The 27761-nt window shown below is 36.1% G+C and overlaps 1 protein-coding gene across 1 annotated transcript in view; it reads right to left on the bottom strand.

The window, feature by feature from the left end:
• Positions 1 to 2379: 2379 nt before the first annotated feature.
• ACVR1C (activin A receptor type 1C) overlaps positions 2380 to 27761 on the bottom strand; it is an 85176-nt gene continuing 59794 nt past the window's right edge. Inside the window, exons 5-9 of the mRNA XM_070767667.1 lie at positions 26503 to 26670; positions 25039 to 25195; positions 23077 to 23201; positions 20448 to 20578; positions 2380 to 9839 (exon numbers count right to left, since the gene is read on the bottom strand). Of these exons, the coding sequence (XP_070623768.1) occupies positions 9714 to 9839; positions 20448 to 20578; positions 23077 to 23201; positions 25039 to 25195; positions 26503 to 26670 (707 nt within the window). The 3' untranslated portion in view covers positions 2380 to 9713. The remainder of the gene's footprint in view (positions 9840 to 20447; positions 20579 to 23076; positions 23202 to 25038; positions 25196 to 26502; positions 26671 to 27761) is intronic.

Here is a 27761-nt window from a genome sequence, read left to right as displayed (position 1 = left end):
TATTCACCACTACCAAGGACTTCTCTATTATACAAATCTTTCCTACCCTACAGCACCAACTCATTAATTTTAATGATGCTTTCAACTTAACTCATACTTCATTTCCATATCTGTGTTATGATTTAATATCTGTACTCATATTCAGCCTTAATAATTTTCTTCCTTATAACATTTCTGTATTACTAACTTCTAAGGTTGGATAGCAATTCGTGTACATGCTTTGTCCTCCTAAATAGATTATCTTCTTAAGTACAGGAACTTACTGTTTCCTTAGCGCCACCTACAGTGACTGTTATGATACTATGCATTTAACAGCAATATTTGACAAAGATTTGTTGACTAATATATAAGAGGAAAATAATTTAACTTGTTTTAGAAGTGATTGTAATTACAACTTTGTTAGATATAGCGTTAGCAAAAACTATAGAAAAACGCTTCTTTTCAAATAATTTTAAAGAAACTATTCAAGTAAAATTTTAACAATGCTCCTTAACTGAATGTACACTCATTTCCTCTAAAAGTCATAAGGCATCTTTTTAAAATCTCACTTCTAGAACAACCCATAAAACAGCCTGGATTTAATAATTCTTTGACGTTCAGGAATCCATCCTAACGGAAAAAAGGTAACTCTTCAATTTTAAGTTCACCCATTAGGTAAATTATTTCATTAGCTTGTTCAACTTTTAAACACATTAGTGTAAAAACAATCAAATGCTGGGGGAAGAAGTGGGTAGGACAAATTGAGAGAATAGCATTGGCACACATGCCCCACAATGGGTAAACTAGCTACCTAGGGGAAGCTACTGTACGGCACAGGGAGCTCAGCTCGATGTTCTGTGATGACCCATAAGGGTGGGATGGGAGGGTGGAACAGAGGCTCAAAAGGAAGGAATATATGTATACATACAGCTGATTCATGTTATTGTACAGCAGAAACTGCCACATTGTAAAGCAATTACATTCCAATGAAAAATAAATAAAAATCTTAACTTAAAAGTTATTACAAAATTAGAACTGAAGATAAAACACAACCACTCGTGCTACTGAAACTAAACCACCAGTTTTATTTATTGCATAGGTTTCACATAGGATTGATGTAAAGTATTTTGTCTTTCTCCTCAAATTCAAGAAGTTAATGAAGCTCGATTTAATGATTATTGAACAAAAATATTTGGCTTGTGAATCTGGTTAGTACTCAATGCGAGATAATGAAGACACAACAAAACGGCCCCCCAAATGGAAAAAAATGAAGAAGCAAAAGAAATTCAGAACCTACACCAAAAACAAAACCAATGCAAAGTTCTGTTTCTCTATGCTAAGTCCTAGAAAAATCTTTATAGGGTTAAAACTAAAAACCAACCTAATTTTCTCCTAATGTCAGTCTGGAATAGCCACTATGAATTTGGCTAAACTATTCTTGGTTGGATTTTATAACAGATATTTGTTGGGGAGTAGGGAGGGGGTGTTAATGTATTCCATACAATATTTCTGACTGTGCAAAATAATATGTTAGTCTTAATGATTTAAAATTACATCTTCAAATTTGACTGAAATTATCCTTAATTCTAGTGCTCAAGTACCTAGTCATCATGATTCTATATACTACAGGATACATGACATATAATGTCAGTTAATACACAATGCCATAAAGAAAATAAAACAGACTGAGTAGATAGTGAATGACAAACGGTGCTGCTCTATAAAAGGTGGCAGAAAAAAAAAAAAAGGCCCATTTGGTGTGATGGTTTTCAAACAGAAACTTAAGCCATACAAATATCTAGAGGGGGAACAATACAGGCAGAGAAAACAAAGCAAATCCCTTGGACAGGTATGTGCAGGGCAGGTTCAAGGAGCAGCAAGCTGGAGAACAACTGGGGCTGGAGGTAATGGGATTGTGAAATAAAGGCAGAGAAGTTTTCAGGGTTTGTGTCCCTCAGGCATCTGTAGACCTCTTGAGTATTTTAAGCTTTTAAGTGTGAAGGAAGCTATTTTAGGCTTGAGAGCAGGCCAGGAGTCTTTCAACAAACACTCAAATATTTTTCCTGTTACTCAACAGGAAAAATAAAACAAAGACTATAGTCCTAAGTCTCATGTAGAAAGTTCAGTTCAGTTCAGTTCAGTCGCTCAGTCCTGTCTGACTCTTTGCGACACCCTGAACTGCATCACGCCAGGCCTCCCTGTCCATCACCAACTCCCGGAGTTCACCCAAACCCATGTCCATTGAGTCAGTGATGCCATCCAAAGTACTGTTAAAAAAGCAAATGTCTCTTCCAGGAAGGAAGGAAGGAAAATTCCAGTGCCCATGGAGCCAGCATTAAATTTCCAAAGCCCCCTTCACAAACTACCTGCAAATATAAATACAATTTTAAAATAATAGAATAACTGTACAGAAACTGGAATATGACACATTTTATTTAAAATAGAGCTCTATATGCTTCACAGAAACAGGTGCAAGGAGTGCTTAAGTTATTGTCTTTGCCACTTACAAAACAATACATTTTTGGAAAATGCATACATAAAAATATAACATTTAGGTAAATACCTATTTACATCTGGAGACAGCTAAAAGCTAATAATCGCATAAATTATTGTTATGCAATAATATTTTTAAAAGCTTTAAAATAAATACTTTGATGACTTGCTGTTGGTTAAGTTAAACATTTTGGTATGAAGACTATCACTGAGTTCTTACTAAACACTAAAATACTCTTATTTTTAAACAAAACAAGTATACATGTATTACTATAAAATGCATGTTTCCACAGACTAGAATTTAATGAAACTTTTGAATATCATTCATTTACTCTGGAATTTGGAATTCTCTTCAGCTTAAATGATTCAATTGCAACTACTAAAATCTCCATATGCATATTTTTCATGTAATTTATTGTCTAATTCTCATTTTAAAACCTATTTTATTTCTTCATATTTCATATATACATTCATTTGTGCCTGTCTGTTGAAAAGTAATATCTTTTTACATTCTTAAAAATTTCAGCTAGTTTATAATAAGTCTTTACAACAGTGATTCTTTTCACAGTAGTTCAAGAGTTCAAGGCATGTTTTGCAATGTCAAAATGCAATGGTTTTGACATTTGTAATAAGTTCTTAGGTATAAGAAAAGTCACACTACCAAAAGAAAAGTATAATTAGTATTAGTACTTTGAAAGTCAATCCAAAATTCCTTTTTTTTTTGAGATGTGAATCTAATTTTCTGTTTTTAGGACATCTTAAAACGTGAAACACAGATTAAGTTTGAATAATTTTCTCTAGTGTAGGATCAGAAGAGTATAAGAACTTAACACTAATCACTGTGGAAATGAACTAGAGTTTAATATTTTGTCTAAAATAATCTTACTTTATATAAAGAGAAAAAATTATTGGATTTTTAAAAATATTCAGCTACTTATATTTAGCCTATTGGAAGAAATGGAGATATAGGTAAGTCACACTCTAATCCTGCACTAGTTAGAATTTAGGCAAGTAATTGCCTTTTTAAAGGCAAAATGAGTGAATAGATTTGGGCGTTGAATAAAAACTCAGTGGAGATATAAAAATTAGGATCCCTGTGTCTTGCTGCCTATTTTCTGGGTTGAAAAATTAAGTCAAAAGGATAAACATGCAATCTCTTTTGCTCTCTTGGGAATGTAGCATGAAAATTTAAAGTATTTTTTCCAAGTTCTCTGTTTAATTTGCAGATGTCAGAAACCATTTTGAAATTTAGGTCTCATTTTCTGAAGATGTATAAGCAGGCCCATTTCTGAAGATACATAAGCTAATACGGTACATTTCTGTAAAATATAAAAATATTTCTGAGTTGAAGAGCCAATTGCAGGTTGGAGTTCAACCCCTGCTGCTGCTGCTGCTGCTAAGTCGCTTCAGTCGTGTCCGACTCTGTGCGACCCCATAGACGGCAGCCCACGAGGCTCCCCCATCTCTGGGATTCTCCAGGCAAGAAACACTAGAGTGGGTTGCCATTTCCTTCTCCCTGCAGACACTCAGTGTGGGGCTAATTTCCTTAATGCAGTCAGATTCTTAATGGCCAGGCTAATACTCAGGTTCCTCTACTCCCGCGTAAAAATCTATCAGTTAAAACAGTTAGATATGGAGAGAAAAACTTCTTCTAAAATAACATTGACCAATGATAAGAAAATATAATCATATTTGAAAATATTAAAATCTAGGATGAGATAGAGCTCATACTCTCCCAACTATTGTATTAATCTATGACTGAATTAAAAAGTATCTTGGAAGTTATATTAATAGAGTGATTTTTCAATGGGGATTACTAACTAATTTCAAAATAATATTATATCCCAAACCATATGGCATAATGGCTTAATTTTAAAAGATGGTCAAAGCAAAACAAAGCAATAGTATGAAGTATAGCAGAAAGTAATTAAGCAATCACATTATGGGACATATATTTCTCATTCTCTGTCCACACCACTATCTCTTAAGTGGAATTTATCATTAAGGCAAAAGTAGACATTTGTTGTATGTTAACTAAAAGCTAAAATTTAACTAGACTGCTAGTCTTTTTAAAATTTAAAAGAAAGTCTTCTCTGCCATTAACAAATACATTCTTCACAAGGCCAAATGAAAAATTGCCAGAAAAGGCATGAGATGAAAGTCCTCATATGTGGATACGGGAAATTAAAGTCTTGTTAGGAGGTTTAGTGTGTAGTGATCTGGATGGGAGCTAGAATACTAAATGAACAGTGATTGGAACTGATGAAATCCAGCAAAGATATTATTTAACGCACTGAAAGAATGAGGATGAGCTAATGAGAAACTAAGAAAAGAAAGAAGTAAGACAATGTGCTACTAGACATGATCCCACATTTTAACTATCAAATCATTTTTTATTCCCGCTCCAATGTATACAGAGAAAAAACAGTCCCTATAGAAAGGAGACAAGAAGAGCCATGAAGCGTCTCCTATCACTACTTGCATGAAAAAATTCTATATTCTCACAATTCCTAAATTTTACTCAGCACTCCAATGGCTGCCTACCTAGGTTGACAACTATTTTACAGTTCTTCCTTAGCCTACTTTGGTTTTTCTCACTAATCTCATCATAAGTGAGCAAATTGTTTTAGCAGAAATCAAGAGAAGTGAGATTTGATCATTGCCACATTCATTAGTTTACCTTTAAGGTAGGTGCAGATAGATGCTAATTATTTTTTAATTAGTAAATGTTGGATATGGCAGGGTACTGTGGTAGGTATCACCACTGGGTTCTCATATTAGTTCTGCTAATAACTAGCAGTTGTTTAATCTCTGATCTTTGTTTTCTTCATCTACAAAATATGGGAATTGAATTATAAAATCTCTTATATCCTTTGCAATTCGCAAATACTGGGTTTCAATTTTGTCTGATACCTCTAAAATAATTTAGACCACCAAGGGATTCTCCCTTCATTAGAAGGCTAAATAGTAGCATGATTAAGTTACATAGTAACTAGTCTTCTCTTTTAATTAGAGAGTAAAAATAATTTGGGGAGACAGTGAGGGAGAATATTTTAAAAGGAGGTGAAAAATAATGAAATATAAAAGAAAAGCTAGAGGGAGAAAAAAAGTCAAATAACTAAAATTCTGCATTAAAACACTTTGAAAATTTTCTATACTACATAAATTCTATTTAACATTGCAATGAAATTTTTGTATTCCAAATGAAATTTTTTTCTGTCTAGAAGAAACTCTCAGGAACAAAGGGATTACTGTCTTTACTAAATAACACATCAAGTCCATGTGGTAGCTTGTGGAGGGAGTTAACACAAAATATTATCAAATATAGAAGTAGTAGGTTTCACAAAAGAAAAAATATTTATAAACTCTTTGAAAAACACAATGACATCATCTTAAGATACTAATTCTTATACATTTCCAAATAACTTAAAATGCTGTAGTTGTAAATTCATCTAGAAGAACAATTATTGAAAACATCAACTGACATTAACTTCACTCATTTGCTATTGTTACTTTCTTGATTTCCTTATGGGAAATAAAATATCCATACTTTAAATTTATTTAAATGAATTACATTTCCATATTTATTTTAAAATAACTAACCAGAAACTATTCCCTGCTAAGTATTTTTAAGTTGAACTTTGTATAATGGCAAACATGGGTTTCCTGCCTTCGGATGATTTGCTAGTAGTTTCCCTGGAGCTCTAGTGCCAGGCTAGTGTTAGTCGCTCGGTCATGTCCGACTCTGCGACCCCACGGACTGCAGCCTACCAGGCTCCTCTGTCCATGGGATTCTCCAGTACTTTTGCATAAATTCTAAGATAGCCCTGAGTTTTCTCTGCCCCAGTAAGTCAAATGGTGGCAAAATTCCAGGATAGTAGAAGTAGTTTTGTTTTGTTTTATTTAATAATTCTACTAAGGTAGAAGTATTACAAATAATAAATGTTTATGGAACATCTAACCTAGTGAATCTATTGTAGATTTTCATTTTAAAATAAAAGCTGATTTTGAAGTCTTCAGACACTAGAATCAGGTTACTATTTTCATATAATCATGGAAATTTAAAATGCAAAGTTAATTGAAAGTATAAAGATGAGAAGCAAGTGCTATACCTAAAATAGTGCACGACACAGTCATGTTTCACTTAACTTTCAAGTCAGAATATGAATTAAGAATTCTAGATGTGACATGCCAAATATTTTAGACAGAATAAAGCACACAACAGAATCTGTACCAATTACATCCTTAAATGCTTAGCTTATAAGGCAACAAGTTCATGCTGAAATATTGACAACAAATGATGTTTCCCTTAGTTTAAGGAAGTGATGCTGCATTTAAATTCCATCACTTTATACAGTACTGAAATTTCATAAATAGCATTTTCCCAAGCTTCACATTATACCCAAAGCCAAAATATTTGAAAGGAGAAAAGAACACTGACACTCTGAGTCTAAGAAGAATAATTTTTTGCTTACAACAAAATTCAAAAGAAATAAATATTACACAGTAAGACTCTATCAAAAAGAAACAATATAAAGTTTAACATCATAGGTTATATACAATAAATTTGTCTAATGCTCTAAGCTATATCCTATTTTGTAAGCATTTTCTATTTATAATCATTCTGAGAGTTAAGGTCCCTATCATTTTTGTTAACCTACCCCTTTTCTTTAAAAATATATTTTGGAAATTGAAATATAAGACTATTCAGTTAGGAGGTACAGTTAACCAACACAAAAATGAGGAAAATATCTCAAAATGTACAGATTGCCCTAGAGTGAAAGTTGAATCAATAAAATTATGGAATTATGGACACTTTCAAATAGATTATAAAACATAATGTCAAATAAAATGGAGATTTAAATCATCTCTTAAAATTAAGTAAGTATATTCACCCAACATACATGAATAAAAGAGAAAATATTATTCTTGTTTGAAAGTCATACAATCATAGTACATAAATAATTTCATTCTCATATATGCAGAAACAATCTATGAGAAATTAAAGTAACAAGCACAAGCAAGATTACCCCTTCACATAAGCTTTTTTTAGAATCTCTTCCCATATGTACTTTTAAAAATTGATTACATAATTTAGATTGTCTGGAATAACTAAAGATACTTTCTAAATGCACTGCAAATTGGGATTTGTTTTTGAAAACCATCATCACACAGAATTTGAGACACCCTAATCTGTATCATATTTATTTGCCAATTTACTTCCCCCAAACACCCACACCCCTGTTCCTATTCCCAAATTAGACTTCAAAATCCCTGAGAACAGAACCTATCCATCTTTTAATTTCCTTATTGGACCCAAAGTTGTGGCAAGGAAGATATTCTTTAATGAATGGACAACTGCATGAATGAGAGTGAAAGAATATGCAAGCTAGAGCTGTCCGATTCTTGCCTTTGATAGCTCATCCTAGTCAAATGAAGATGGGTTCAGTAACATATTTTCATAGTGGAATGAAGTGTAATCACTAGATTGTGCTCTATATAGAGCACATCCTTTAGAACACTGTTACCCAAGCCATGCTTTGTAGAAACTAAAACTTAGGCTAATAAAAGGTTTCCCCTCTTTTTTATAAAAAGAGTCCCATTGGTCAAATAATTTGGGAAATCCAGTTTAAAGAAATTCAAGTAACAATTTTTACTGCTAGACTTCACAAAGCACATAATATGCTAATATGCAGTATCACTTTCTAAGATGTATCAAAGAATACTTTTGGTCTTTGATCATCTCAGAAGAGCATTCTAAGGAACAGGGTTTAGGAAACAACGTTTTAGAAGAATAAAAACATTCTGAACAATGTTTTAGAAGATTTAACATTGCCAAAGCAGAATTATAGATTTGAAAAAATATTTAATATCCCATGTATTATTCAGAATGTTTCACTTCTGTCTCTACAGGAAGTAGAAGCAAAATTATCATGAGCATTCTTCCACACTCATTGCTCATTTTGAAAGGACAAGAGAATATCCTTTACAGTTACTGATAATCCTTAGTTAGGTTTGGTTATTACACTTCATTTAAGAGTTTTCTTAATTTTTCCTCAAAATATCTCCTAGTAACCTCTTCCTCTCTTGTCCTCTTTCTAAATGTGTATGTACAAAGGTAGTAGGGACCTCTGAAATGCCTTAAAAACATTAAAAAAAAGCCTTAAAAAATCTCTGACAATGGATTTTTATGACGGATTAATCTCTGGAAGTATTGAGAGAACATTAAAACTATTTAACAAATAGGTTGACTATGGAATTTCCATGAGGAAAACATCAGTGGATATTGTCCTGGGAGTTCATCCAGGTCCATTAGGATTCTGCAAAATAATTTGCCTTCTGTTGGACTAAACCACAAATATCATCATGAAAGATGTTGTTTCTCCACAGGGAGAAGAAATACTATAGGAATTAAAGGGAAAGTAGGAAGCTAGCTAAACCTACCACGTGGATCATCACAAGATCTGGACCTAACACTGGCTTTGTCACTAGCTGTGTCACTTTGGGACATTTCTCAATGATTCAAAATGTCAGGTATCTCATGTGAAAATAAGAGAAAGTAACAATCTCAGTGACTTTCAAACTGTTTGTCTCAGGAGCTGCTGTGGTTGTACATTACGAAGAGTAGGAGGACAGGGAAGGAGAAACCAAGTAAGTGATCTGATCTCACTTCCATCTTCCAATCAAGCAGGTCTACTTTTACATATTTTGTATCCTAAACTTCAGAGCACTGTTTAATTTTTTAAAGGTCCTATTCATTAAAAAAAAAATAGAAAAAACCATAGATTATATAATCTAAAGCTTTGTTTAGATATAATATGTTCCAGTTCACATTTTTAATGAAAAGTTTTCCTCTCGGGAGAAAAAGTAAATGGGCTTTTATATTTTTTTCTATTCATTCATGTGCTCCTGATTCAAGTAAAATAAAACCTTAATAACTTTTCTTACTTTATATAGCTTATTTTACACTTTTGTAATATGTTCCTTAAATAAAAAGATGAGCTGATGTGTTGCTTTTCAAAATAAAATTAAAGACAACATGGGGAGTAGATGACATCAACTCCAGCCCACACTTGACTTTCGTTATTTTTTCATGGTGCCTTTGGGCACTTAAATACTGCACTGCATTATCTTTGAGGTAGAACAAAAACAAGGACAAAACAAAGGCAAAAAATTCACATAAAAAGGGAAAATGAGAAAGAAAGCTGTGTGATTATTTCTTTTTAACATGATTTTCATCATCAGGCTTTGCAGTCTTCTTTGACACAAAGTTGAGATATAGTCTTCTTAATCCGAAGAGCAGTTAGTCTTGCTGCCCCATTGGCATACCAACACTCACGCATTATTCTCCCCATGACTCGGAGTGCCTTAAGAGAAAAAAATATCAAAATCTTTAGCACAAAACACAGTACAAGAGAAGAAAAATCACAAACGCAGGAATTGATGCTAAGCTCTGATATAGAAATAATAAATTTAAATCAATAGGAGAAGGAGATTAGGGTCAAATCACCTCAAAAATCCTGTCCAGGGTGTCTCTCCTCAGACAGACACGAGGGTGTCTCCCTTCAAACACAGACTGGGTCGTCTCCACTCAGACAGAGATTAGAGTCTCCTCTGAGACAAGGATCACGTGGTAACCAGAAGAGAGGACCAGTCTCCTCTCAAACAAGGGTCAAGGCACCTCTCCTTAGAAAAATACTGGAGCATTTCCTCTCAGACAGAAACCGGGGTGATTTCTTTCAGAAAAAAAGACCAGGGCAACTCCCTTCAGAAAGACATCAGAGTGTCTCCCCTCAGAAAAGAACCAGGGCTTCCCTGCTGGTCTAGGGGTTAAGAATCTGCCTGCTAATTCAGGGGACATGGGTTCAATCTCTGGTCCGGGAAGATCCCAGACGCTGGAGGAACTAAGCCTGTGTACCACAACTACTGAGCCTGCACTCTAGAGCCCTCAAGCTGCAACCACTGAAGCCTGTGCACCTAGAGCTGGTGCTCTGCAAAAGAGAAGACGTCTCCACAATGAGAAACCCACGTACTGCAACAGAGTGGCCCCTGCTCATGGCAACCAGAGAAAGCCAAAGCACAGCAATGAAGACCCAGTGCTGAAAATGATAAATAAATAAATCTGAAAAAAAAAAAAAGAAAAACAGAAACTAGAGCACTTCCCCAGAGACAGAGACCAGGGTCCTCCTCTCACAAAAAGATCAGAGTGTCTCCTCTTGACAGAGACCAGAGGGATTTCTCTTAGAAAAAGATCAGAGCTCTACCTTCAGACAGAGACCAAAGTATCTCCCCTCAGACAAGGACCATGGCTTCTCCTCTCAGGCGAAGACCAAGACAACTTTTCTCAGAAAAAGACCAGGGTGTCTCTCCTCAGAAAGGCACCAGAGCATTTTCCTATACAGACAGCAAGGTGTCCATTCTCAGGGATCAGGGAGTCTCCTCTCAGACAAGGACAAAGGCAGCTCTCCTCAGAGAGTAGGACATCCCCCCTCTGAAAGGAATCAGGGCGTCTGACCTTGAACAGATGGGCATCTCCTCTCAGAGGAACCAGAGCATCTCCTCACCAAAAGAGATAAGGTAACTCACAAAAAGACCAGGGCATTTCCCCTCCAAGAAAAAGGTTTCTCCCTTCAGAGAGAGACCTGTGTGTCCCCTCTCAGAAAGGGACCAGAGTGTCTCCCCTCAGACAAGGACCAAGGCATCTCCCCACAGAAAGGGGCCCCAGCAACTTCTCTCACAGACTAGGGCTCTCCCTTCAGACAGAGACCAGAGCATCTCCTCCTAGGGGGACCATGGCATATCCAGACAGAGAATGACCAGGACAATTTCTTTCAGAAAAAGTTCAGGATGCTTCCCTTCAGCCAGAGACCTGAGTGTCCCCCTCAGCTAGTGTTCAGGGTGTCTCCCCTGTGACAGACATCAGGATGTCTCTTCTCAGAAAGGGACCAGGGTGTCTCCTCTCAGAAAGGGACTAGAGTGTCTCCCCTCAGACAGACACCAGGGAGACTTCTATCATATAAAGACTGGGGCTCTCCCCTAGACAGAGGGAGGGCCTCTTTTCAGAGACCTGGGGGTCTCCCCTATGACAGAGACCAAGTCATCTCCCCTCAGACGGAGACCTGTCATCTCCCCTCAGACAGCATCCATAGTGTCTCCCCTGTGACATGAACCGTGTGACTTCTCCCAGAAAAAGACCAGGGTATCTCCTCTCATAAAGGGGCCCGGAGGTCTGCTCTGCACTCAGGCAGAGTGTATGGCCCATTGCTTGCTAGATGGTTTGCAGCTATCATTTGTGGACCTTGGAGGCAGCTACAGTAGATGATAGGGAACCTTTGCTCAATGGCATTTTGGTTTATGGAATTACACTATTATATTTAAGGGCATGTTTGATTAGCATAAGGTGAAATGAAGATCAGTTTCATTTATTTAATCTTTTCTGTAGAGATTAGTTACCAGGACTTCCCTGGTGGCTCAGACGGTAAAGCGCCTGTCTACAATGCAGGAGACCTGGGTTCCATCCCTGGGTCGGGAAGATCCTCTGGAGAAGGAAATGGCAATCCACTCCAGTATTATTGCCTGGAAAATCCCATGGACGGAGGAGCCTGGTAGACTACAGTCCATGGGATCGCAAAGAGTTGGACACGACTGAGCGACTTCACTTCACTTTCACTATTTATTTGGCTTCCACCTACTATGCTAAACATAATTTTAGGAAAGAGAATGTGGTCACGTTATACTATATCCTTTTAGAGTAAGTAAAATCAATTGAATAGCTTTATCTTCTTGAGAATATCAATAAGCATTGAAATGCAATTAGTTAATATTTTCATGCATTTTATGTATGCATTTTATGAAAATTTTTCTCTTCCATCAAAGCTGCATAAAAATAATATGCTTTCAATTAAGAAATTATATATGTTACATATAAAATAGCTAACAATTTCTACCCTTGGGCTTTCAGAGCATATAAGCTTTCTTTACAACCTTTGTAGTGAAATTAACACCATGACCTGACAGCATCAACAGAAAATTGGATTAAAGATTTACTGAGCATGGCCCCACCCATCAGAACAATACCCAGTTTCCCCCTCAGTCAGTCTCTCCCATCAGGAAGCTTCCATAAGCCTCTTATCCTTCTCCATCAGAGGGCAGACAGACTGAAAACCACAGTCACAGAAAACTAATCAATCTGATCACATGGACCACAGCTTTGTCTAACTCAATGAAACTATGAGCCATGCCATGTAGGGCCACCCAAGACGGACGGGTCATGGTGGAGAGTTCTGACAAAACGTGGTCCACTGGAGAAGGGAATGGCAAACCACTTCAGTATTCTTGCTTTGAGAACCCCATGAACAGCATGAAAAGGCAAAAAGATAGGACACTGAAAGATGAACTCCCCAGGTCAGTAGGTGCCCAAAATGCTCCTGGAGATCAGTGGAGAAAAAACTCCAGAAATAATGAAGAGATGGAGGCAAAGCGAAAATAACACCCATTTGTGGATGTGACTGGTGATGGAAGTAAAGTCCAGTGCTGTAAAGAGCAATATTGCATAGGAACCTGGAATGTTAGGCCCATGAATCAAGGCAAATTAGAAGGGGTCAAGCAGGAGATGGCAAGAGTGAACATTGACATTCTAGGAATCAGTGAACTAAAATGGACTGGAGTGGGTGAATTTAACTCAGATGACCATTATATCTACTACTGTGGGCAGGAATCCCTTAGTAAAAATACAGTAGCCATCATAGTCAACAAAAGAGTCCGAAAGGCAGTACCTGGGTGCAATCTCAAAAATTACAGAATGATTTCTGTTTGTTTCCAAGGTGAACCATTCAATATCACAGTAATCCAAGTCTATGCCCCTAGCAGTAACGCTGAAGAAGCTGAAGGTGAATGGTTCTATGAAGACCTACAAGACCTTCTAGAACTAACACCCAAAAAGGATGTCCTTTTCATTATAGGGGACTGGAATGCAAAAGTAGGAAGTCAGGAGATAACTGGAGTAACAGTCAAATTTGGCTTTGTAGTATAGAACGAAGCAGGGCAAAGACTAACAGAGTTTTGCCAAGAGAACGCACTGGTCATAGCAAACACCCTCTTCCAGCAACACAAGAGAAGATTCTACACATGGACATCACCAGATGGTTAATACCGAAATCAGATAGATTATATTCTTTGCAGCCAAAGATGGAGAAGATCTATACAGTCAGCAAAAATAAGACCAGAAGCTGACTGTGGCTTAGATCATTAACCCCTTATTTCAAAATTCAGACTTAAATTGAAGAAAGTAGGAAAAACTACTAGAACATTCAGGTATGACCTAAATCTGCTGCTGCTGCTAAGTTGCTTCAGTCGTGTCCAACTCTCTGAGACCCTATAGTCTGCAGCCCACCAGGCTCCCGTCCCTGGGATTCTCCAAGCAAGAATACTGGAGTGGGTTGCCATTTCCTTCTTCAGTGCATGAAAGTGAAAAGTGAAAGTGAAGTTGCTCAGTCGTGTCTGACTCTTCGTGACTCCATGGACTGTAGCCTACTAGGCTTCTCTGTCCATGGAATTTCCCAGGCAAGAGTACTGTAGTGGGTTGCCATTGCCTTCTCCGTGACCAAAAGCTAATCCCTTATAATTATACAATGGAAGTGACAAAGAGATTCAAGGGATTAGATATGATAGACAGAGTGCCTGAGGAACTATGGACAGAGGTTTGTGACATTGTACAGGAGGCAGGGATCAAGACCCCTCCCCAAGAAAAAGAAATGCAAAAAGACAAAATGGTTGTCTGAGGAGGCCTTACAAATAGCTGTGAAAAGAAGAGAAGTAAAAGGCAAAGGATAAAAGGGAAGATATACACATTTGAATGCAGAGTTCCAAAGAATAGCAAGGAGAGATAAGAAAGCCTTCCTCAGTGATCAATGCAAAGAAATAGAGGAAAACTATAGAATGGGAAAGACTAGAGATCTCTTCAAGTAAATTAGAGATACCAAGGGAACATTTCATGCAAAGGTGGGTACAATAAAGGACAGAAATTGTATGGACCTAACAGAAGCAGAAGACATTAAGAAGCGGTGGCAAGAATACACAGAAGAACTATAAAAAAAAGATCTTCACAACCCAGATAACAATGGTGAGATCACTCACCTAGAGCCAGACATCCTGGAATGCGAAGTCAAGTGGGCCTTAGGAAGCATCACTAGGAACAAAGCTAGTGGAGGTGATGGAATTCCAGTTGAGCTATTTCAAATCCTAAAAGATGATGCTGTGAAAGTATGGCACAAAATATGCCAGCAAATTTGGAAAACTCAGCAGTGGCCACAGGACTGGAAATGGTCAGTTTTCATTTCAATCCCAAAGAAAGGCAATGCCAATGAATGCTCAAACAACTGCACAATTGCACTCATCTCACACACTAGCAAAGTAATGCTCAAAATACTCCAAGCCAGGCTTCAACAGTATGTTAACCATGAACTTTCAGATGTTCAAGCTGGATTTAGAAAAGGCAGAGGAACCAGAGATCAAATTGCCAACATCTGGTGGATCATTGAAAAAGCAAGACAGTTGCAGAAAATCATCTACTTCTGCTTAATTGACTATGCTAAAGCCTTTGACTATGCGGATCAGAACAAACTGTGGAAAATTCTTCAAGAGATGGGAATATAAACCACCTGACCTGCCTCCTGAGAAATCTGTATGCAGATCAGGTGGTCTGCTTTTCAGAATCTGTATACAGAAATCTGTATGCAACACTTAGAATGGGACATGGAACAACAGACTGGTTCCAATAGGAAAAGGAGTACGTCAAGGCTGTATATTATCACCCTGCTTATTTAATTTATATGCAGAGTACATCATGAGAAACTCTGGGCTAGATGAAGCACAAGCTGGAATCAAGATTGCCGGGAGAAATATCAATAACCTCAGATATGCAGATGACACCACCCTTATGGCAGAAAGTGAAGAAGAACTAAAGAGTTTCTTGATGAAAGTGAAAGAAGAGAGTGAAAAATTTGGCTTAAAACTCAACATTCAGAAAACTAAGATCATGGCATCCAGTCCCATCACTTCATGACAAATAGATAGGGAAACAAAGGAAACAGTGACAGACTTTATTTTTCTGGGCTCCAAGGTCACTGCAGATGCTGACTGCAGCCATGAAATTAAAAGACAATTGCTCTCTGGAAGAAAAGTTATGACCAACCTAGACAGCATATTAAAAAGCAGAGACATTACTTCACCAACAAAGGTCCATCTAGTCAAAGCTATGGCTTTTCCAGTAGTCATGTATGTATGTGAGAGTTGGACTATAAAGAAAGCTGAGCACCAAAGAATTGATACTTTTGAACTGTGGTGTTGGAGAAGACTTTTGAAAGTCCCTTGGACTGCAAGCAGATCAAACCAGTCCATTGTAAAGCAAATCAGTCCTGAATATTCATTGGAAGGACTGATGCTGAAGCTGAAACTCCACTACTTTGGCCACCTGATGTGAAGAACCGACTCATTGGAAAAGACCCTGGTGCTGGGAAAGATTGAAAGCGGGAGGAGAAGGGAACAACAGAGGATGAGATGGTTGGAAGGCATCACCGACTCAATGCACATGAGTTTGAGTAAACTCAGGGAGTTGGTGATGGACAGGGAGACCTGACGTGCTGCAGTCCATGGGGTCGCCTAGAGTTGGACAGACTGAGCAACTGAACAGTGAAATTAAGATATTTTTAAAAATTCTATAAAAACACAGATATTAACGCTATAGAGGATATACATTTTCCTTTAATTGAAAATTAATTAATTTAATTATGGGAATATGACAGAATGACTATTCTACAAAATATTCTAAGAAAGGACATTAAAGACAAAAATGGATATGGGATGGGCTGGAAATTCTCTGTGTTGATCTTGATGGTAAGTATACACATATACTTTTTTTTTTAAGTCATCAAGCTGGACACTAAAATTTATGCATTTTATTATATATAAATTATAACACAATAACATAATGATAAAAATCAGTATAAGTGAACTGGTAAATAAATAAGATAAATACTCAGAAGGGAAAACAATGAGAAGGCATGAATCCAGAGTGGTGAAAGAAATCACTATAGCAAGAAGCTGCTCTGGGGGCATCTTTGGATCTTACAGTCTAGAACTTCAGAATTGACGGACTACATGTGAAAGACAGGAAACATAGTCCACAGCACACAAAAAGTGTCACATAAAAATGTTTACAAAGTCTAGACTGTAAGGATGAATTGGTTGTAGAAGGAACTTTGCAAAGAAAATTGTCTAAATCTTGACACTTGGTAAAGAAAAAAAACCAAAGCTTAGCCTTATGATGTTGCAGTAAACCTGAATTCATAATGAAAATTCACAAGCAGATGAGGAAACAAACCATCTTTAACAAGAGGCAGTTAAAACAAAAAATAGGAAAATCAAACCTATCAAAACACTAGATGTTAGAGTTAAATGATATGAAAAATAAAATAAGTAAAAGCAACGAGAAAAGTCTAAACATTAGTATAAAAAAGTGTATTTACAAAAGAAAAAGTACTTTTCATGTCAGTAAAATTTGACATGAAAAATATAACCATTATAATAAAAACCTAAATGGATGAGTTAAAGGACAGATTGTGCTGTGCTGTGCTAAGTCGCTTCATTTGTATCTGACTCTTCGTGACTGTATGGACTATAGCCCACCAGGCTCCTCTATCCATGGGATTCTCCAGGTAAGAATATTGGAGTGGGTTGCCATGCCTTCCTCCAGGGGATCTTCCCAACCCAGGGATGGTAGAATTCACGTCTCTTGCAGCTCCCTCTTTGGCAGATGGGTTCTTTACTACTAGTGCCACCTGGGTAGCCCAAATGGCAGATTAGACCCACGTAAATATAGAATTGGTGAACTGTAAGATGAATATGAGAGATTATTCATAAATGCAGTAATATGAATAATAGGAAAGAATAAGAGACAAGCAAAGTAAAATGAAAGGTCTAACATGCATACAGTGAGTTCTCTAAAAATGGGCAATTAAAAAAATGAAAAGATGAACTATTTGAAGAGATAATGGCTCAGAATTTTCCACAACTGAAGACAGTCACAAATCTTAAGAATCAGAAAGTCCAAAACGTCCAGGCAAAATTAATCAAGAGATATCCAAACCAAATACATCATAGAGAAACTCAGAATGCAAAAGACATAAAGAAGTTCTTAAAGAGGTCTGGAAGAAAAGATAAATTAACTAAAAATAAAATTAGCTGACTTCTCAACAATAATAATGGAAGTTAGAAGCCAGTGGAATAACATCTTTAAAGTACTTAGAGAAAATAACTGCAAACCTAAATTCTAATGCCCAGATAAACTATTTGTTCAGAACTGAGGACAAAATAAAGATATTTTCAGACACCCAAACACTGAAAGAACTTACAGCTTTTAGATCCTCACTAAAAAGCAATTCAAATAAAATACATTTAGAAGATGCACATGAAAAAATCAGAAAATTACCTTAAAATGAAGCTCTGAGAGCCAAGAAGGAATGTTGAACAAAGAAAATGATAAACATGTTCATAATTCCAGAAAAAAAAATGATGATGGTATAAATATCTCACAAATATCTAATATGTGGGATTAACACAAAACAAAAGAGAACTAAAATATTGGGCAAAAATGAACAAATTCATTACATAAAATGTAGAAAATTCATTGTATAAAAATGACATTGTTAGGCCTATTCTAGGAATGCATGATTGGTTTAACAGTGGAAAATCCATAAATGCAATCTATCATAATAAGACACTAAAGCAGAAATGACATATCACCTCAGAGATAGGAAGAAAGCTTTTATCAAACAAAAGTCAGTTTTTATGAGCAAAACCCACAGCAAATATGACATTCAAAGGTGAGACATGTAGGAGCAAACCTATCATCCTTACCAGGCAACATTATACTGGAAGTCCTAGAAATTGCAATAACAAAGCTATGAGGATTGTTTCTAGAACTCTCATTATTTGAGAGTCCCTTGGACTGCAAGGAGATCCAACCAGTCCATTCTAAAGGAGATCAGTCCTGGGTGTTCTTTGGAAGGAATGATGCTAAAGCTGAAACTCCAATACTTTGGCCACCTCACACGAAGAGTTGACTCATTGGATAAGACTCTGATGCTGGGAGGGATTGGGGGCAGGAGGAGAAGGGGACGACAGAGGGTGAGATGGCTGGATGGCACGACTCGATGGATGTGAGTCTGAGTGAACTCCGGGAGTTGGTGATGGATAGGGAGGCCTGGCGTGCTGCAATTCATGGGGTCGCAAAGAGTCGGACACGACTGAGCGACTGAACTGATCTGAACTGAATGATCATCTATGTGGACACTCCAAAAGAATCTACAGTTTTATACCCAATTTCTACAGACATATACACACAGAGCAGTGTTGTTCTAAAAGAAGCTAAAAATCACACATATGGCAATCAACAGCAGAATGAAAAAAAGAAATTGTGCTATATCCATACAATAGAGTACTATACAGATATGAAAATAAACCAATAATAGCTGTACTATATAAGGTAAAGTTAAAAAAAAAAAAAACTAAGAAGAATACCCATAGTATCAATAATATATTTCACAAATAAACAAAAGTTAGCCATAAATATATAGCTAAATTCTAAAGAAAAGAAAAGTAATAATAAAATTATTAGTTACAATAGCAGCCTCTCAGAAGGGTGAAGAATGTTCAAAGGTATTAGAAGTGTTCTATTTTTCAAATGTGGAATTCTAATATTATCCTTTAAATTTATATATATGTTAATATTCTTTCATTCATGCATGAAATGGTTAATGTTAGAAACAATTTTAATTTAATTTCAATTTTTTTATAAATGCCTCAAATTCTGCTTCTAAAATAAGTATATTTTACCTATATAGAATACTTTACCTGTATTCTAAACAAAATTGAAATATCAGGACATAAATCTTGCCTTAAATAGAAAATAAGTTGAGTGAAACATGAAGGAGAGGAAAAATGAGGAGAAAAATAACTATTTAAGACATGACATATGACAAAGCCAAAACTAAAATATGTCACCTAAAAAAAGACCTCAAGCATTACACTTAAACATGACAGAAGATAAACAGTTGTAATTGGGATGGGGAGAGTAAAGCATTAAAATAGTTTTGGAATTTGTTAGATGATTTATAGTCTTTCCCCTACCTTCCCTTTTACTTCCTGTGGGAGTTAGAAAAGTCTTTCTCTTCACATAGGCAAAACAAGCATTACAATATATCTGCTCTATGATGGTTACTACATGTGTGGTTCAGGATAAGGAGATAAACAACAATGATCCCTGCTATGGGGAAGTTTTCTGATGAAAGAAAACCATAAGTTAGGGATTAAGAATAATTTGTTGAATATAAGGATGACTAAAATTGTAATAATTGTGTAGCACAAACATTGACTACCCTCTGAATATGCCTGTGTTTCTGACATCCCCAGCCCCCTTCAATTAGATGGGACTGTGTATCTGGTTCTGGTCTATGAACCATGAGTGGAAGCGCTGTGTGTCACTTGAGGCAAAGCACTAGAGAGCTGGTGTCTGACCCTCTAGCTTCTCCCTTCCCCTGACCTATATCTCTGGAACTGTGTGTTGAAATAGCAGCACCCCAAGTCAAAGTCACCTGGATTACCGAGTCACCAAATACAGCACAGATGCTGATGAAAGTTGCCTAACCTGTAAGGGATTTGGCATAGCAAGAAATAAAGTCTTATGTAAAGTCACTGGGATGGCAAGGTAGTTCCTGTCACATAATTTAGCATTATGACACCAGCAGCTATAGGGAATAAAATCTTTCCGAAGCCTATACAAAGACATATACCCACATACGTGAAATGAATTGGAGGCCTAGATTAAGAGAAAGGAACTACATGGTGTCTGAAAATCCTCTCTGATACTTGCCTCAAAATTATAATGGGAAAATATATATATAAGAACATAGCCTTACTTCACAGCTTTGCCACTGGTTTGGAATACTTGGTCGGAACTTCTGGTCACAAACAACCTTCCTCATTTCTTCTACCGAGGGATCTGAAGGCACCATGTCATAATAAGGCAACTGGTACTCCTCAACAATTCCTATAAAAAATTTACATAATAAATTTCCTGGTGTGACTAATAAACAAAATGTTTATTTGAAAATAATACCAATTAAGTTTTCTAGGAACAAGTGGCATGCTGGAAAACTGGAAAATCAAGCTTATTCAAATTATATATCACTGTAATAACCAAACCTACAAGATGAAAGCTCTCAGTTGAGTAGTTATATGTTTATAAAATTTTTATTATAAAAATATATATAATTTTGATAATTATTTATATGATATAAAACAAAATAGGATGGTATGGGGAGGGAGGTAGGAGGGGAGTCAGGATGGGGAACACGTGTATACCCGTAGCAGATGCATGTTGATGTATGGCAAAACCAATACAATATTGTAAAGTAAAAATAAATAAATAAATTTAAAAAAAAAGAAATATTATTCTAGAAAAAAAATTGTATAAAATATACTGTTTTACATTATATATTACACTTAATTTTATATTAAAACATTATTATATTTCTAGAACATTTAATAACTATAAAATATAATTTTATACTATAAAATTACATAAATTTGGATTTCCATAAAATGCCATCGTGCAATTCAAAAGTAATACCTAATTGCAAAATTTACAGCAGATCCTCATTGATCTGTGAATGATGTATATTTCTCCATGAATAAAGTATGTTTATCCTTTTCAAAACAAAATGGCTTTCTTCTTTTTGAAAATTGTTAGGTAACCTTTCAAAAGCTGAGTTTTTTAACATTTGGATTTTAGAAGTACTACATCTGAGAAGGTTCCAGAGAAATAGCCAAAAGTATTTGAAGATGATCTTAATTATCAAAATGATACTTGAATTTAAGAATTTTCTTACAAAATCAGTCTAATTAACTATGTTTTTTTTTTAATTTAAGTATATAAAAAGTGCCATAATTTTGAAAGTGAAATTCAAATCATGTTACTAAATTAGTATTTCAACTATGGAAGAAAATTTAAAGATAAAAATCTAAAAGCAAATCTAGGCAAACATCAGTATGAAATTTGAAAAAATAATAACAAATTTGTTTTGAATCTTGCTATTTACTGAGTATCTATCTAAGTCCTTTACATGTTTTAACTAATTATTCCTCAAAACCAGTGACTAAAGAAAATATCAGATTATCCCATGTTTACTGAATCCGGAAACTGAGGCACAAGTGTCAAGGTCACATCACTACTGAGTGGCAGGTCTGGAACTCAGTCCCGGGTTTGGGGATTCCAGTGTCCATGTTTTGCTTCTGCACCACCCTATTGTTTCTATAAATAGTCTCATCTTCCTGAATATTTTACTATCTAACCTAGGAATAAAAGGGGAAAAGCATGTTTCCTCATTCAAATATAATTTTAACCTTGTAAGGTTTTCACTTTTTAAAAAAATAAGATTGATGTAAGGCAAAACGACATCAAAACAAAATGCAATAACTGACAGTGGTTTCATCTTGACAGTTCCTGTTTACGGAGTAGGCTCTGTACTAAAAGCTTTACATGAGTTAACTGAATTAGTCCATTGAATCCTTAAAACCCAAGAGGTCAGTTTTAGTAATCTTCATTCTACAGACGAGGAAAGTGAGCCCACATACCTCACCTATAGTCAGATATTCAGGAAGTTGCTAAACCAAAGCTTAGGCCTAACTCTGTCTCACTTGAAATTGAAAACTCTAAATCATTTTCTATCAGGATTTAACTTTTCTCCACTGATGCAACAATTTCATCAGCCTGTGTTTACAGGGTTTCATCCTCCCAAATTCTTCCTCTCATTAATCTCTAAACTGCTGGGAGCAAAATCAGGAAGTTAGTCTTTGCTCACCTCTGCCCTCCACTTTGGTGCTGCTGCTGCTGCTAAGTCACTTCAGTGGTGTCCGACTCTGTGCGACCCCATAGAAGGCAGCCCACCAGGCTACCCCGTCCCTGGGATTCTCCAGGCAAGAATACTGGAGTGGGTTGCCATTTCCTTCTCCAATGCATGAAAGTGAAAAGTGAAAGTGAAGTCGCTCAGTCGTGTCCGACTCTTAGCGACCCCATGGACTGCAGCCTACCAGGCTCCTTCATCCATGGGATTTTCCAGGCAAGAGTACTAGAGTGGGGTGCCATTGCCTTCTCCGGCCCTCCACTTTAATTCTCACATATTCATCATCACCAGAAAGAAAAGAACAAGAAAAGCCTGAGAACCAAAACACTTTAATTTAAATCCTGTAGCCTTGGCAAGCCATTTAGCTTCTTTGGGTTTCTTTTCTGATATAAAATAGGAAAACAGCTTAAACAGAAAAAATTTCAAGGGCTTTGCAAAATATTATTATGGAAACCAGAATTATCAGGAGAACTAAGCAGTAATTACAACTTAAAATCTCCATTCTGTTCAAGATGCTCCATTTTTACCACTGGAAAGATATCACAAAAGATAACCTTTTATATGTTTAGAAATAATTTGATACAGTGCATTGAATTCAAGCACCAAGGAAAGGCAAACACAAAGAGTATTTCCAAAATCTTACCTCCAACTGAACACCTCCGGGCTATTTCCCAGTAAACCAGACCAACAGAATAGATGTCAGCTCGTTTGAAGGACTCGAAGATATTCACATTTATTGTATCATCAAGCATTTCAGGGGCCATATACCTTCAAAAACATGCATATTTCAGATTCCGTCTATGATTTTATAGCAGTCTGGTAAAACACAATCTTAATTAATCCTGATATATAAGTTAAGGCAGTTTACATCAAATTTACAGGTTGTCCTGAGCCACTATAATAGAATAAAATTAAATAATACAGTTATCAAAAGATAATTTTAAAAATTTTAAAAATAGAACTAGAGGTCATCCTAGTGTTAAAACATGTGGGTCAGGAGCCAAATACTTGGAAAGCACTCAACAGAAAAGATGAAACTCAAGTTCTACCAGCAGTTTGTAGCCAAGAAAGCTCTTTGAGGTCAAGGAGTATATTTTATTCATCATGGTGGGCCTGGTACACAGTGCTCAGAATTATTCCACAAATACCTACTCTGAATAAACAATTTTATTATATTGGCTTGGCCAATGAACTTTTTGGCCAACTGAATACACTGGCTTTGAAACATATATTCATATTACATATTGGCACCAAGATAATTTAGGCTGTTTGAGTAGAATTAAATCGAATTCCACAATCCATGGGACCTGCCTGAGCCAAGCTGTCCTAGGGAGATTTCGAGGATTTCTCAGAATAGTGACGTGAGGATGCAACACTCTTCCCAATCTTTTAAGTTTTAGACTCTCTGAAGGAATCCAGTATCCAAGGGCTTCCCTGAAGTACAGGTTGAAGCTTGCTTTTTAAGGGGAAAAGAGAAGAGATCCCTTAGGGCTTGCCCAGTCTGAATAAACCATCCTGAAGTGTTTCTGGGACCATTAAAGTCTCCCAGGAAACCAAGTGAACGACTCAGCCTGGAATCTCAAATATGGCTTAGACACTAACTATACCAGCTTAGAAATCCTCTACTATCAAGGGCCTTTAACAACTCCAGGAAAGTGTTTTGGTTGTTTCTGATTTCAAGGTCAATAAACCTGGAATTATGCCAAATAGCACAGATCCTGAAATTCAAATGAAAGGAAATGGAAGTATGCTGGCCATATGGCTACAGTCTGGCTATAATAGGAAAACACCAGAAATCCCATTACTAATGGGCCTGTCTTGACATATGTGTGGTATGCTCTATTTGTATCATGTTTGTTCTTAACTTTCAGAGATTCTGTTCCTTGGAAGTGGGAACTGTGTCCAAACTCACAGTATCTTAATACACATCAACTTGGGAGACTTCGGGATAAGTACAACCATAGCATAAGTATAACCATATATAATATTTTTAAGTATTGAGAGGATATAATAGCACATATACGTATTCATTGTAAGAGTCCCTTACTTGTCTGTATATTGATTCTATATCTATTGTTTAGAGTCTGAATATACACAAATAGCCTTGAATTTCAGATCATTTATGAAATATAGAGGCTTTGGAGGAGCTATACATTGTTGATGTGGTTGTTTTTTTTTCCTCCTCTCTGTAAGAAAATGTATTCTCGGATGTGGCACATTAAAAGTAATATATCACCATCAATTCCATCATCCCTCAATACTGATTCCCCACCCAAATAGCTACTTTCTATATGATTAAATGCCAACTCTCCTTGCTTTATAGCCATTGTGCCACTGATTTCTCAGTGAACCAGAGAATTCTTGCTTTCTTAGGCCTAATGATGTTGCATATGCTGCCCTCCTCTCTAAACACATATCCCAGGCATTCATGTTTATGGGGCAGTCATAAGTCTTTGGAGTAGGAAATGGCAACCTATTCCAGTATTCTTACCTGGGAAATGCCGTGGACAAAGGAGCCTGGTGGGCTACAGTGCATGAGGTAGCAAAGAATCGAACACGACTTAGCAACTAAACAACAACATGCTACCAAAGTATGTTATCTTACCTTTTGGTTCCTACTTTAGGGTTCTGAGGTATGTCAATAGTGTTCAGTATTGAATCATGCTTCACAGCCAACCCTAAGTCTGCTATGGCACAAGTTTCACATTTTTTCACTAAGATATTCTTTGATTTTATATCTCGATGAGCAATAGCAGGTTTACCTATGAAGCATAAGATAAATATATTCACTTTTTCCATTACCGAAGACTGAATCTGTCCAAAAGGATTCATTTTGAAAGACTTGGCTCAGATGTTACCTTCTAAGAACAGTGTTCCCTGACCCCTAATCAACATCCCAACTCACCCTCAGCAGACTACCCCCATTTTGCCTTCTTCACAGCTTTTATCGCTGAGTTATCTTATTTATTTGTAGGCATTATTTGTCATTCCCAAGTAGACGGTAGGCTACATAAGACAGTGGTTATGTCTTACTCATTACCATCCCTCCTTGCTTAGAATACTAGGTGACATTTAGTAACCACTAATAAATATTTGTTGAATAAGTAGGGAAAGTATTAGCATTATTACATCCACATAAGAACATAGCAAAAATTCTCCTAAAAAACAAGTTTCAAACTTTTATTATCCTAGAACAGAAGTCCTCAAATTTGGCCCAAAGATCCCTGGCGGTCCTTGAAGCTCTTTTTCAATGACATATCTGGGTGATGTCACCTTTTCTTTACATACTTTAACCAATAACAACATACTGGGGCAGACTAAATGAAGAACAGGTATGAAAATCCAGACATTAAGGAGATTTGCAAATGTGTAAAACAAAACCATTATTTTAGCTAGATTGGGTTTTATATTATAAAAATTATGTTTTAAAACTGTTATTTTAATATTTAATTATTAATTATTGTACTTTAAGTAAATTAATAAATATTTTTAAATCTCTCAATTTTAGTTTCTAATATAGTAAATATTAACAGAGATAACCCACATCCACAAACTTTTGCATCCTCAATAATTTTTAAGCATTTAAAGGGATCAAGAATCCAAATCTGAGAAGCACTACAGTGACAAGAACAACTTTCTAGAGCCAATTCTCTATTAACTCAATAAATAGATGAGACAGTGTGTATTATTTGGCTTTCAAGTACATGGTATAGGAGTATTTTTAAGATCACCTTACCCTTTCCAATTTTTTAAAAACAGTTCAATTATTTGTAACCTCTGAGAATGGAGCATTTGCTACCAAAGCAAGATCTCTCAGATACATATGCTAAATGGTGACAATAGAGATGCTTGGAATAAAAATATTATTATGGCTAGTATACAAAATGATGAGTATGTAGGTAAGAATTGGCTATATCATGCCAAAATCTTCAGCTTTATAAAGTACTTTTAGTGTTTCTTTACATTTGATAACTTTTTGTAATAAACTAAAACCTAACTGAACACTAAAATACAACTTAGTGCTTCTAACTTCATATTCAAGGAGAAAAAACAATCAGAAAATACGTACCTTGTGTACCAACAATCTCCATATGAAGGTGGGCCAGACCGCTAGCTATTGATAGCGCCAGCTTGATCATTCCAGCCACGGTCACTATGTTTCTATTCAAATAGTCATATAAGGAGCCCTGTTCATGATATTCAGAGACAAGCCAAAGCTGAGTCCAGGTTCCATTGTCTAACAGAAAAATTATTTTGTTGCTGTAAGTTTATGTTAAGAAAGAAGCCAAAAGCTTTTAACCAATGTCAGCATTCAAAGTACATTTGTATTGTTAACAAAGCAAAGTTAATTCCTTCAGTGATAATACAGTCCAAGTCAGTAGAATGACAATTTTCAATGAATCCCTATTGATAGAGTAGAACCTATTACATGTACCCACCATCACCATAGGAGGGTGAGGCAGTGATTCGCACAACTGAACAATCCTTTCTTATTCCCTCTATATCAATACCTGCTGGTAATAGCAACCACATTATAGGAGAAACTACTGAGAGATGCACTTAGGCTCAGCATTGTGTTATAAATTATTCTTGAGCTTTTAAGAAAGATTGTACCAATAGGAAAGAGAAATACAGCAAATTTACACAAAGTATTATTACTATCACAAAAGCTCTACTATTCCAAGCATGTTCATCTTATTCACCTTTCAAAATACGAAGTTTACAATTTCCTTCAAAGCTTATATTAAGTACCAATCACAATTACTAGACCTTTTCAAATAATTTACCTTATTTAACCAAAAGCTAATCCAGTTTATAAAAGCTTTTTAGCAGAACACAAATTAGCCTAAAAAATTATGTAGGTGTTCAGAGTCCCTAGACTTCACTTTAGCTTTCAGAATAAAATGCCTGCAATAGCCCTGGGAAGTCCTGATCAGTTTTTATCCTCAGTGAAAAGAAACTATAATTAATGAACATTTGGTAAGGAATTTTTCCACCTAGTGCTTTACATACAAGAGCTCCTGGTTATCCAAATATTTAATTTCCAAATCCAGGTAGTGATAACATTTCTGAGGAATTCAAAGATCAATATAACATGATAAACTTTACTAATAAAAAAACAGACTACATATATTAATAAAACTAATCCTTACTCACACCTCTCTCCCTGCTTAACACCAGTGGTTATCTTTGCCCTCTCCTATCAATGTCTTTGTCAGACAGTTGACTAAAAAGTGAAACTGTAAATGTTGCAAAAGACATAGAAATGCATGAAGATGAAAGTGATGTTAGAGACCATTTGGAATCAAAGCCACAGACAAGGAGGCC

The sequence above is a fragment of the Bos indicus genome, chromosome 2 (assembly GCF_029378745.1).
Source record: "Bos indicus isolate NIAB-ARS_2022 breed Sahiwal x Tharparkar chromosome 2, NIAB-ARS_B.indTharparkar_mat_pri_1.0, whole genome shotgun sequence".
Lineage (NCBI taxonomy): Eukaryota > Metazoa > Chordata > Mammalia > Artiodactyla > Bovidae > Bos > Bos indicus.
This window is presented reverse-complemented; position numbering and strand designations above follow the sequence as displayed.